The 13,551-nt window shown below is 37.8% G+C and overlaps 1 protein-coding gene across 1 annotated transcript; it reads right to left on the bottom strand.

Moving 5' to 3' along the window:
* Nucleotides 1-2,328: 2,328 nt before the first annotated feature.
* Nucleotides 2,329-12,984, bottom strand: LOC140242567 (3-oxoacyl-[acyl-carrier-protein] reductase FabG-like). Its single transcript, XM_072322310.1, has 9 exons — nucleotides 12,887-12,984; nucleotides 11,018-11,151; nucleotides 10,401-10,493; nucleotides 9,628-9,713; nucleotides 8,388-8,481; nucleotides 7,556-7,625; nucleotides 6,164-6,200; nucleotides 3,732-3,795; nucleotides 2,329-3,241 (listed from the first exon to the last, which is right to left on the bottom strand). Exons 1-9 carry the CDS (start codon nucleotides 12,930-12,932, stop codon nucleotides 3,083-3,085), a joined length of 783 nt encoding a protein of 260 aa, XP_072178411.1. The 5' UTR covers nucleotides 12,933-12,984; the 3' UTR covers nucleotides 2,329-3,082.
* Nucleotides 12,985-13,551: the final 567 nt, after the last annotated feature.

The following is a 13,551-nucleotide window of genomic DNA, read 5'->3' as shown; positions in this document are numbered from 1 at the left end:
TTTCATGTTTTATCATAAGTGAGTTGGATTTGCCAAGGAAGATAACACAGTACAGCATTCAAAATAACATAAAAGCCATTTTACATCGTAGTGGCCACACCACATACCATCATGTGAAAAGGTACATGTACAACTGCAAAGGGCCAGAAATCTCATCACGTCCAATTTGGACATTGACTTAAACAGGCCTACATTTTCAAGTATCTCTTGAAATCAATCCCTATTCAAATATGAAGCAGTTTACAGATATGCCGCAAGAAACATCAACAAAGTTCCATGAAACGAGAAGTTGTTTTGAGGAAAATACATACTAGTACTGGATCTGTACTTGTACTTATGACCGAACATGCTGTGTGCAGAGTAAAAGAGTTGGACTCATTCAATTCAATAGTAGCCTACTAATTGTAGTCTTCATTTACATTTCATTTCATCCTACATTTCTAAACAGAGCAATGTTACTGTCATTTGGTTGAAGATGGTCTTTATATAACAAATGCCCAACGAAGAGAAATTCTTCGTATTGGTGAGATTTGCATATCCGGTCATAATACAATGAATACAAAATGTATAATATATGTATTCCCATTAGATGGTTAACCGATGTCTTTTCCACTCTCTTTCACCCTCTTCTCTGTTTTGATTTCTGATCCTTCATTCTTCCTTACATTTTTTGTCTCTATCTCTATATTTTCTTTTTCCTCTAAATCCCATTTTCTTTCTTTTCATTCTTTCTTGCCTGAGCTTTTGCCTTAAACGTTTGTTTGACGTACAGTGCCACTCAAATAGTTCACGGCAGTATCAAAAGTGCCTACTCACATGTTTTACTCAGAAATGTTCATGATTAGTTGTACGATACTAGTACATTTGTAAAAAAAAATAAATAAATAAATAAATAAATCATTGCTTTGGAACAACCTAACAGAGCGGACTCAAATGATGGAGAACTTGGGTACATGTACAATACTGTGATAACAAACTCACTTTTCTTGTCAGAAACTTAATATTTTCTTTAAACCCTGATATGACGGAAATCTTGATACATCAAGATTATTTCACTATTGCCAAAGTGCATAGTTTGAGGTCACTGTGTTCACTTACACAGGCCTACCTCCTACAAATGCACAATATCAAATTACCTGAATTCTTGGAAGATAATGACTTTTTGCATCACCCTTCTGATCCTTACATTTCCCAACTTTTTCCTGTTGCTAAGTGCTAGATCTTGCTCATCTGACCAACTTCCTTCCTGCTCTTACATTTCTAAGTATCTCTTGCAATCAGTCCCTAATTAAATATATAGGACTTTCAAGATAATATGCAGCCATGTCTCACGTACGAGCACCAGTTGTAAATAATCATCTTCAATACTATTATCATTACTGTGGTCACGTTTTCAACCACAGACTCCGACACAGGATCGAATTGCATTGTACTGAATTGAATCTCCATTTTAGTTCATAACAACACGAGGAAGACACCTATAAAGCCACTTACATTCTCGAGAACACAATTTAGAGAATTCATATTAGAATTCAGCCAGTAGTCTTAACACAAGCTTAATTCAGACCTGGGTTGATTTTGACATGAACATTACCATTTTGTTTTCATTAAATATGCATCTAGTCATTTCATTTCAAACCTTATACCTGAGAAAGACCAGATCAAACAGATGAAACTCATTAAATGTATACAAAACCAGAAAAAGATTTACCCCCCACCCCAGAGGAAAAAAGAGAACATTTTCAACAACAAAAAAAACCAAACATTGCTAATTTGAAAGAGAAAAATATTTCGTAATATGTTGCAAATTCAAGAATCAGTTTCAAATAGCTTACCATCAAGGGACATTTAGAAATTTTTGCAACTGAAAGAAAAAACTTTTATATAAGCAAATACTGTCACAAATGAAAGAATATTACTCTACCTAATGGAAACATAAATATTGAATAGTGGCAGTTTTAATAAAATGAATACATGTATTTAGCATCAAACCAAGGAAATCTGGTTTCTTGAACATGATGGATTAATTGTACATGTAGAAACATTTTATAGATGAGAGGCTAAACTGAAGTCATTGCACTGTCAGTAACCTTGTCTCATAAGCATGCAAAATGCCCTTTTTTCAAATGCAATCTGTGCTGCAGAATAAAAAAAAAACATTTTATACTATGAAGTCATTGTACATTAACTGCCAGGTTACTTTTTCTGGAAGGCAAGTCTCTCATATTTAGAGGGGGGGGGACGCATGGGGTGCCTGCCCTCTCTTAATTCTTTTTTTTTTTTTTTTTTTTTTTTGTAAAACAGAAGACATAAAAAAAAAAATGGTGGCACATGCATCCCCCCCTTAATTTTGTAAAGGTGACTCCTCTTTCTGGAATTCCTGGATTCGCCCCTGAAGATCATACAGTACAACTACAGTGCATAACTTCTCTCCAAAAACAACTTACACTGTACAACCCTAGCACACTCTCGATTGTTGCAGTGAGTTTGGTGTATATCTGCGATTTCAAACCAAGTCCTCACACTGGAATATAGTGATTATGTGTTTACTGCAGTCGTGCAGTTTTGATCTTGTTTCTTTTTAGTAACACATAGAACTGTATACAGTGTATTATCTTTTTGTTCAGCATCATGACAGGTAATAGTCTAAGCATACTTGATCACACAAGCTGGTGGGGGGGGGGGGGGTGGCAAACGGTTTGCTCTCTTTGCTACTTATTACGTTGCCATTCATTCGATTACAGCATAGTTCTGTGTCAAAGTAGACAACTGGACGCAATTGGTCACCTCAGCTGGATGATACGCTGTACTCCAAAAAACGACATGGCATCACATACAAATAAGTATCCAAAGCTCACTTTGCTTTCCCAGGACCCAGCTAACAGATTCTTTGTTGTTTCACATCAAGCAGGCACATGCAACACATCAAACCTCCAAAATCTCCCAAGACGAGCTTCTGATGAGATTATGTCATCCTCCGTCCTTCCAATACATAACTCCATTGCTTCCCTCATGGCACAAAAAAATTTGACAAAATGGCTGGCAGCACACATAGCTTTTGTTTTGCTCTGTTTTGCACTCCTTATCGTGGACACATAGCATGTCTGCCGCCATCTGCAGGCAAGGTGACTCCGGTGACAAAGGAGGAGGCGTCAGAAGCAAGAAAGGCGATGCACTCAGCTATCTCCTCAGGCTGTGCTGGGCGCCCCAGGGCATGCGTCGTTTTGCTCCTTTCCAAGAACTGATCATTGAGTGCAAAGAAAAAACATACAGTAATGCGGTGTGAATGACACTGAACAAACTTTCTTTTGAATAATCAAAGAAAAAGAAAACAAAAGAACTCAGGATGCCTTGCTCGCATAAGTACAAGAGACTGAACATATATAGAATTATGATGAAGCAATACTAATAACCAGATAATTGTATACCCATTTAACAAGAATTTGAAAGAAAACCACATAAATATGAAGAAACAATAACAAACACAGAAATGCTATCCTTAAAATGAATATGTCATATACACTTTGTGGCTGCTCTTTAAGATATTTGGGAGTATGTGTGGAAAAGAAAAATAGGTCATGCAAAAATGAAGACTATATCACAGATGGGGAGGGAAAAGAGAGTCTTCCTATTATATTTGACGTCTATCAAAATCCATGGATTTGGTGTTGTGAAAGATTAGGACCATCACCCTCTCCTACTTGTTCTGTCCTCTTCCAGAGTTTACTCACACTGGTGTAGGCTTCTTCACTGAGACCACCTCTCTTCTGGAGCTCGGTGATGGTGACTCCAGGGCTGGGGGGAGGAGGATGGTTTCAGAGAGACACACCCATTTATAAGCGGTGCTTTACTATAGACCAGGAGTGATTTATTACATCATCATCATCAGGATCACACCTCATCATCGACAGTGACACAAAAATGACAATATCTTAAAGGTCCTGTTTACCTTTGGGAGCAGTGATTATAAATATGCATATGTGTAGGTCTGTTGTTTCAAAAAACATTCTACCATCAAATTTTTGCAATAAAGCCTAAAATATAAGGAGACATCAGTATTTTTCTCATAAAACCATAACTGCAGAAGGTTTAGTGTGGAAACATTTTCATTATAACTGCAGCATTGTTCACATTTTGTGTATTTAACAATACTTAACATTGATTATATGGATTCAAATTCTTAAAGTGGTTGTTTCTACCCCCAGCTCATAATTTAGAACTATTTTAAAGCACTAATGCTGGGTTTTTGTTTCTTCTGCAAATGGTAAATTATGCCTTTAAACATACCAATGATTACTCCCACCTTTTGATTACTCTATTATGTGGACTAAAACACAAGAATCATGTACTCAGCATATCACTTTTTCTCCATCTAGTAACTCTTTATGTGCCATGGTGAAAACCCCCTGTTTGCCACATTATTCTGAGACACGAAGGTAGTCATGATTTGAGAAAGAATTCTGTTTTTCCAATTTGTATAACTTCTACAAATTTCTGATAATAGTGAGCAAAGTTAAAGAGGAATTCACATGTCAAACTTTGCTTCTATATACCATGTATAACAATTCTATTTTCAATTTTTCTTTTGAATAACCAGTTGCTACATTACTGTAAAGGCATGACTTTTGCACATAAAATAGTAACAGAAACTTAGAATGTACACGCAAATCTAGTTGGGAACACTGCTTGATAGTCAATCACCACATAGAATGCAAGCCGTATGTGAGAGGAACAAAAGCGCGAGAAACGCTTTGATTGTACCGCGGGATTAGCGATTTATCGATCGGTTTTGGCGGCTTTGTTTGTTGAGCAGAACATGCGTAGTTGGCAGGCCGTCGACTGAGCCGGACGTGCGAACGCGGCACATAAAGAGTTGATAGTCTATCCCATCGCACCTGCTCATTGATGACACTGTACTCCCTAATAGATCTCCACACTATTCTTCATTGCCTGCCTTCATGCATACAGAAGTTACAAGTAACCTTGGTACTCCTGGAGGCTCTTTCAAAACTCTTCATGTGCCACGTTCGCACATCCAATGCAGTCGACAGCGTGCAAACTTCGCATATTCTGCTCATACCCACAAACCCACCCAAACTAATCGAAAAGTCCCCAATTGCCGCAGTACAAAGAAAGCTTTTCTCCCGCTTCCGTTCGTCTGACATATAGCTTGAATTTTATGTGGTGAGTGACTATCACACAGTGTTATCTGTTAAATTTGCGCGGAAATTCTAAGTTTCTAAGCCATGCCTTTACAGTACTGTAGCTACCGGTCATTTTAAAGAAAAACAATCATCGATCTGTCATACAATTTTCATCAAAGCAAAGCTTGGCATTTTCTGTACAACTTTGCTTACTACATGTCCAATTTAACAGAAATCTAAATAGAAGTTACATAGATTTGAAAAACAGAATGTTTTCTCAAATCATAACTACGTTGGTGTCTCAGAATAATGTGGCACACAGGGGGTTCACAACATGGCACATACATTGTACATTGTAAAGAGTTAATACAGGTGAACCCCGTTATGACCCTCACAGATATGACAAGATTTGTAAGTATGAGAGGAAATTTCTGGAAAAAATTATCATTATTGCCCCTACTTACTTTGTCTGTCCTCATCACATCTTGTTGAGATTAGAAAATTATTGTGGTCTCTCCTATCTTGTTATAACTATAGGTTGCTATCTCTCCTTGTCCCGACAAAGGAATATTTGAGCCGCTTTGATTTTGAAATGATGATTGCCCACTGAGATGCATGTCTACACATTAGTATCTCCCTGGTTGCTTTTTGGAATGTCTCTCATTCTAACACATAAATATTAGCAGCTCTCGAGTAGAATCAAGAGAAGTGATTTTCTTTAGGCAAAACTGTTCTTGACATAAATTCTGACGAGATAAAATCTTCTTAATCTTCACTGTTCAAATAAGATTTTCATTTTCCCTGAGCACAAAACACATTTTCTGTCATACAGAGCAGTGGCATTTAGCAGGCTCTTGTCATTGAAATTTCCCACTGTCCACATTGATTTATACAGCATTCTTTTTTACTTCACATCTTCCTGCCTAACATCAGAACTCCGTTGCAATAATTTTCCAAACTAGTCATTAGCACTCGCCATCTAACAAGATATATTAAGTGTGCATTGAAGGGGTTCTTACTTCACAGAATTGACACGGACTCCCTTTGCTGCCAAATCTGTGAAAAAAAAGGAGAAGAAAAAAGAACAGAGGAGGATTAGATGTTGGCATGAGCCTAACTACACAGATGAAAAAAAAAAATGTGTTTGCTATTCCATTTTCAACAGTCACATCTGTGAAGAAGACTTATCCTATAAAGCAGTTCACTGACATAACATTATGCAAATAATTCACAGATGAAAGTGTGTTAGTGGAGACGTACATTGTAGCACAATCTACGCATTTATAGCTGTGCAACATGCATGAGGCTGAGTCAAGTTCATGTTGCCCAATACTGTAAATACTATAAATATCCATATTTTCATGCAATTAATTTTTCGCGCAGAGCGGCTCAAAAATATATTTGTGGGTTCTTGAATTCGCACTGTGCAATTGTCAACCCATTCATGATATGCAGAGAAAATTGTGAAGGTATTTTGGCAGGTTTAGAATATGTGCTAGCTAAAAGTAGAACAAAGAATTGAAATTCACCTTTGTACCACAAAAATTTCACATCTTCACTAACATTTTTATGCATTATATGCTTTATAAAATGGGTTTATGGACTATGATATCAGCTGCTAAAACCCTGTATTGTAATACCATGAGGCTGCTCTTTGATTGGTAGTGCAGACGACCATGTGAATCAAAGCAATCAGTAATCTGCTACAAGATAACATGCTGCTGTGAAGTTATAAATATATAAATGCTCTTTTTGTCACACATTTTGCACTCACGTGCATTAGCCAAAAGAAAAAAAAATGAATTTATACAGAGAGCATACATGACTCATTTAAGCACTTTAGATTGGCTACATTCATAAACCCATTACTAGTACATAAAATGCATTAAAGGGGATGGCTAGTAACTGATCAGTGGTAATCAGTGGGAATACTGGGGATGATTGTTCCAATTCTTGTGGGATTCATTTAAGATTACATTATATATCTATTGTTGAGTGAAAATTATTTGCTTCAGAACGGTCTCATATTCAAGTAATGTGTAGTTTAATGCCCCGTCACTGTACAGGCATGCTAACCTGGAAACATTAAACTGCACATTACTTGAATATTAGACCATTTTGAAGCAAATGATTTTCACACAACAATAGATATATAATGTACAACCTGTACTCTTAAATGAATCTCACAAGGATTGGAACAATCATTCCCCAGCATTCCCACTGATTCCCACTGATCAGTTACTAGCCCTCCACTTTAATGACAGTAGCCGTGGTGAGCAAGTAGCATTCTCATAATTCATCGAAGAGACTTCACAGTAGAAACAAGATCGTGCATTTCAAACTTTAAAAACAACCAACCAAGCAAAAAAAAAAAAAAAGGAAAAAAAAAGAGAGAAAGGATTGTAACTTACCAAGAGCACAGCATCGTGTTAACTGATCCAGGGCTGATTTGGACACACAATAACTCAGCACACCTGGGAACTGAACAGAAACAAATCGCTGCAATTAGTACTCCAAGAATGAAGATTACAGTGATTACAAGGAACTCTCCTTATAAAGAAGTCCTCCGGACCACAAGTTTTCCATCGTTATATCGAATTAATAGTCAAAAGGTAAAGTGTGCGAGAGGTATAATTTTGGGACCTGAATTTTGACTTTGTTGCAACGAGAATGTTGCTATAACGGTGTTCGTTACAACAGAAGTGCACGATGTAACAACAACAGTGACAACAATAATGATGATGATGATGATAATAATGATATAATCACAATAACAATAATTATCATAATAACAATAATGAAATTGAACTGGTACCCCACATTCTTCCTATGGAGAAAAATCCACGGCCAGAGTCATGCAATATAAGATTAATATACATACATTTGGATTCCACATCTAACCATACCATGTTGAAATACAAGCAACTTTTTATAATAAAGCATGAGATTGGCCCAAAACTTGCATACCGGGTAGTCAAGTATTTACTTATGTCAGCTATGACTTGTAATTTTCTCTTTTCAAATTAACTGTCACTGTCATTTTTATTTCTCCATTTGTAAATGTAACATTGCAATTTCTAGCTGTATTTTTCTTTCTTTTCACTTCGACTCTAGTGCCAGCAAAAAAACTTCTATGGCCAGACTGCAGTTAGTTTAGAATGACTCTTGACCCTAGGACCATACTTATTTCTTTACATTGAATTCAATCACTGTTTTTCAATGAGCTGTTGATTTGATTCTTACAGATCTGATGCCGTTGACACTGGACACATTGACTATGTTGCCTCTGGTTTTCAAAAGATGAGGAACAGCCAATGTTGTGAGATGGAAGACAGACCTTTGAAAGTGAAGTAAGAGAGAAACATTTTCCCTCATATTATTATAAACTTTGTTTTATGGTAAGTTTATGATGGTAAGGTACTGAAAAAACTTTGTTTTAATTGCAGTAAAAATGTTAATTTTTCGATTATTATCATTATAATTATCATTATTATAATTAGTAGTAGTACTAGTAGTAGTAGTAGTATGGTAATAATAATAGCAGTAGTAGTAGTAGTAATGTCTTTATACTTTTCTTCTCAAACATACTGTAAAACCACAAAATTCATTTGGTAGGCGCAGGTTCTTTTCATTTTATTGTCAACTTTACGTTTGTATTGATATCTCGGTCCCGTTGCATAAAACTTTTTTAGCAACCTTAAAAAATTCAGGTTGGGATTTGCCCAACCTGAATTTTTTAAGGTTGCTAACCTAAGAATGTAAAATCCGTTGCATAAAAACTCTGGTTGGGAGCTTCCAACCGGAATTTTGTGATTTCAACCGGAAAAAAATCCGGTTGGAGTTTTATGCAACGGGCCTCTTATATAACTTAGGGCAGGAAAACTAATACCAGTAACACAGTAATAATGATACAAATGACAGTTGCAAGATATCATATCAAAACTTTGAGTACAAATCAGTCAAAAGCGCATACTGTTATTACTGCATAGCAATGGTCTTGACAAACTTTGAAGTTATATGAACATCTTTCTCATGCATAATTCGTTTCACAGTTCCACAAAGTTGTTGTTGTTGTTGTTTTGTTTTTTTTTTTGGGGGGGGGGGGTTATCTACACACATACAGAAAGACATATAAGAAATAAATCATATATTCTCTTCTTTCTATCTCTTTTTTTTTGGGGGGGGGGGGGGCAGCAATGCAAGGAGAATGTAACTAATTGTCTGCATCAGTTATCATTGAACATTTATTTACAAAATTAGCTGAGTCACAGAAAGACATCAAGTTTGTCAAACACCAGGGGCCCATTTCGCTGAGCAGTTTGTACTATTGCAATAATTGTGGTCACCATGGCAACTACATGTACTAGAAAACAAGCAATCAAATGTGAGCATTCACAATTTTCCTGTGGCTACTGTGGTGATAGGAATTTGCAACAATTGTAGATCTCCCTGAGAAACAGGCACAAGATTTGAGACTACCCACCTCACATTGACATTCATCATGGTGTCAAAGTCCTCCAGACTGGTGGTTTCTATGGAACCCAAAGAAATGATGCCTGCGTTGTTCACCTGCATGGAATCATTGGAGCACAAAGCATCAGTCAACTTTTGTACAGAATGGCCATTGAAATCCAATTGGCAAAAAATACAGACGCAGCCTCATCTTAAATCAGTTCTTCTTAAGCGACAATTCAGCATGTGATGCACTACTGACTGTAGCAACTGAAGTTACTTATCAGACAAATTGTTGACAGATTGACTTGAGACACATGTGTAGGACTTACACATTATAACTAGCTTACTGATTTTTTTTTTTTTTCAATTGGTGTACAATTTTTCAACTCCAGTTGTTTTATTTATTTCATTTTATTTCATTTTTATTCTATTCTATTTTTTTTTATTTATTTATTTATTTTTATTTTTTTACTTTTTTTTTTGGAGGGGGGGTTGGCTTTCGTTTGGCCTTTTTTTTTCTTTTCTTTTTTTTTCTTCTGTTTCTTAAACAACCTATAGCACCATTGTCACCAGAACAAGGTGCCTTTACAAAATTAAAGGTGGCTCACACAACCCCCCCCCCTCCTGTTTTTTTTTTTTCTTTTTATTTCTTTTGTCTAGTTTACAAAAATAAAGAGGTGGCGCGCACACCCTGTGTGCCCCCCTCTGGATCCGCCACCGATATTTTGTATATGCATGCACAATTTCATTCATACGTTTAAAAAAAAATTGGTACTAGCTGGAAGATGAAAAGCTATTTACCAAGATGTCCAACTGTCCATATTTCTGCACACACTGATCCACCAGGTTCCTTCTGTAAACCTCATCTGTCAGATTGCCAGTAACTGTCAGAGGCTGACAAAGAGGAATACACCGAGTATAAAGATAGGACATCACAACATAATATCACAACCACTTCTACAAAAACAGGTACTGCACCAGCTATAAAATCAGAACCATCCATGATACAGGCTAAGCGGTAAAGAGATGATCCTCAATCAACATAGTATATATGACTTTGTCAACTATGAACATCTTTCTGCCAAAAAACAATTTAAAACATAAAACAAATAAAAAAAAATGTGGTTTCCTACAGACCTAGTACCCCAGAAGCCACATTGCAGATATGTACGTATAGGACTATATTTTCAATGTACTTTCCCCTTACCCCCTTTTTCCTAATGCTCTCTAGTACCAGAGAAAAAGATCCATGGTCTAGATGACACCAATGTTTATTGTGTCCATTTACAACAAAGTAAAAGGCACTGTCAGTAGTTTGGTCCCATCCTCTCAATGTGACAAGTAAGTTTTATTGCGAGAATAGGAACATATTTATTCAATACATGTATGACAATAAAAATATCTTGAATTGATCTCACCTCTTCAGCTCCATTCTCTTTGCAGGAATCTCGAGTTTGCAGCAGGTTGTTCTCCTTCCTACCAGCCAGAGTGAGCTTAGCTCCCAGCTTGGCAAAAAGAACGCTTGTTGCTGCCCCAATTCCTGAGCTGGCTCCTGTTTCATCATCACCATCATTTAATGACAAGAGTATTATTAGTCATATCAATGAACATCTCTAGAATTAGCCCGACCAGACGCTGTTAATACGCTACGCGAATACAGCGTCTGACCAACGAGCGGGCACCTACAAAGTGGGGAACCACAACACAACTACAAAACTTATGAAAATTTATACGTTCTTTATAAACAATGTACACGTTACCAAACGTTACTCACCTTAAGTGCATGCTTGTATTACAGAAGGTTCGTAAGTCCATTGAGAGCCCTCGTGATAAGTCCGTGGAACCAAAAAATGATACTTTCTGGCGGATTCCCTAACACCGTCAGGGTTCATCGTTGCAGAATTCAAAATGGCGCCTTGATCTCTGCGGAAATCTTTTGCGTGCGTGCGATGCGCTGCTTGAGTGTTGGTGTAGCAGCACGGTCGACAGCGCGACCTTTTGAAAGGGCATTCAGATCATGTGACCTCCCGGATATTGGAAATGGCCTGGCGTGAAAGACGATGTACCGTTCGTGAACCGTTCACACATGCTGCATATAACCATCATTTTAGGTAAGTTATCAAATCTAAATTTCAATATTCATAGCATAGATATGAAGTCTCATTATCATTTTGTTCGTCAGATGAGTTTGAAGTGACAAAAAAATGATCTAAAGTATCAAAATTCAATCCGATCGCATGCTATCGTTGGACCCTCTTCGTGTTTGGAGCTTCGTTGGTACAGCCCTGTCGCGCTACGTATGTACAGCGGCGACTGGGCTGTGTATAGTTACTCTAGAATATGCATTAATACACATTACTCTACATCCACTATTAATACATCTAGATACATCATACATAATATTTTGTGCAAACCAAAGTGCTGCAGCTAGACCTAGGGCCTAGATCTGGGTCTACACTGTGTACAGACAGTGTTCTATGCCTGGGATGGAGGTCATGCAAAGTCAAATTACACACACACACAAACACTCTGTTAATAGTATAGTGTTTAAATAGACTGTTAACACATACATGTACTATGTAGGGTATTTAGTATACGTAGGCCTACAGTACCGGTACCAAAAGTTCTAGGGTATCTACATCCAAACAAAGCCAAAGAACAATGTACTGACAAAAGGAGAAACATAAAGATTGTTTCTTCATTATCTTTAATTGTATGCTTATTTGAAGAGTTTGCTACTACTTTCAAGACCCGATGTCAAGTAAAATGATTTGCCCTGCAACGTTAAACCAAGTGGAGGGATGGATCCATTGATCCAGGGATCACTCCTTGCTGTACTCAGTCATGCATGAAATTCATATTTTCCACTGCAGTGCAGGTGCAAAGCCTTTTTATAATGAACTGAGAAGGCCTGCCACAAAAATGATGCGAAACGGTTAAAGTCTAACGTGCATATCACCGCTTTTCGCCTTTTGGTAAATTTTAATGCAAAAAAAAAAAAAAATGGCTTAGGCACAATGACGCTTTGAAGTAATTGAATTGCCGTGATTTGAACTGCACGGCCTGCAGTGATTGCCCTGCGCCGGAGATTTTCCACACACGTGTGCTCAGTCCCATCTTATTCAAATATCTGTGGGTTCACTCGGAAGCCGAAGATAGTCGCCACGCCACTGATTGTGAAATGCAAACCTGAAACCTCTGAAAACGATGACGATAAGGAAATCTACTGAAACCGTGAAGTGGCAGTCAAAATGTCTTTTAATACCCAAGCTTAGAATGACTCTTACCTGTAATAATCGCGACTTTCCCCGATAGAGACGTGACAGAAGCCATTGTGACTGCAACACTGAACAATCGGCTTGACTTGGATCACATGCATGCTTACCTACACTAGCTGCGCTGCTGCTGCATATGCGCTGGCGGCGATCGACGTAACCGCGCGCGGCGGCCGCCCTGCTGGCAGGGCAGCTCAAGAAGAAGATGCGCTGGAAGAAGCGTTGTGCCAGGCGGGGAGGCGGGCAGACTTCTTGGCTTTGAATGTCAAGATTAAAGCAATGGTCCTGTTCCTGTTTATGTGGCGTATCAGAATGTTATTTGCTAGTATTTGCAGAATACTTGATGAAATTGTGTTGAGGAAGGATAGTATCAACATCCATGATGGTTCGTTTCACATTACAGTGTAAAATAGATGAGAAAATTACGAATTTAGTACATAGTAATTTGCTGCAAGAAGGCAAAATCTTTCCAACATCTATCAGGATGACCGTTACCTACAGAGCGCCACCTGCCGTTTCCATTGCAATACGATACTGTCTTTGCGTTTTGCGAGCCAAACTCCAGCCACCACTCCTTCCATTCCACGAAGGCGAAGCGACATGCCCTCCTGACCCCTTGACCGAAACACATCTATTTTTAGGCCTTCCTAAGGTTACACTCTGCGAGCTCCCCAAGG

The sequence above is a fragment of the Diadema setosum genome, chromosome 19, assembly GCF_964275005.1.
Source record: "Diadema setosum chromosome 19, eeDiaSeto1, whole genome shotgun sequence".
NCBI lineage: Eukaryota > Metazoa > Echinodermata > Echinoidea > Diadematoida > Diadematidae > Diadema > Diadema setosum.
This window is presented reverse-complemented; position numbering and strand designations above follow the sequence as displayed.

What these genes read in the sequence shown, in the direction of transcription:
- LOC140242567 (XM_072322310.1), bottom strand. Translation starts at nt 12,932, where the DNA reads ATGGCTTCTGTCACGTCTCTATCGGGGAAAGTCGCGATTATTACAG. An exon ending in AAGAGAATGGAGCTGAAGAG is followed by an intron (nt 10,494 to 11,017) that starts GTGAGATCAATT and finishes CCTCTTTGTCAG; the next exon opens with CCTCTGACAGTTACTGGCAA. An exon ending in GTGTCAACGGCATCAGATCT is followed by an intron (nt 7,626 to 8,387) that starts GTAAGAATCAAA and finishes GTTTCTGTTCAG; the next exon opens with TTCCCAGGTGTGCTGAGTTA.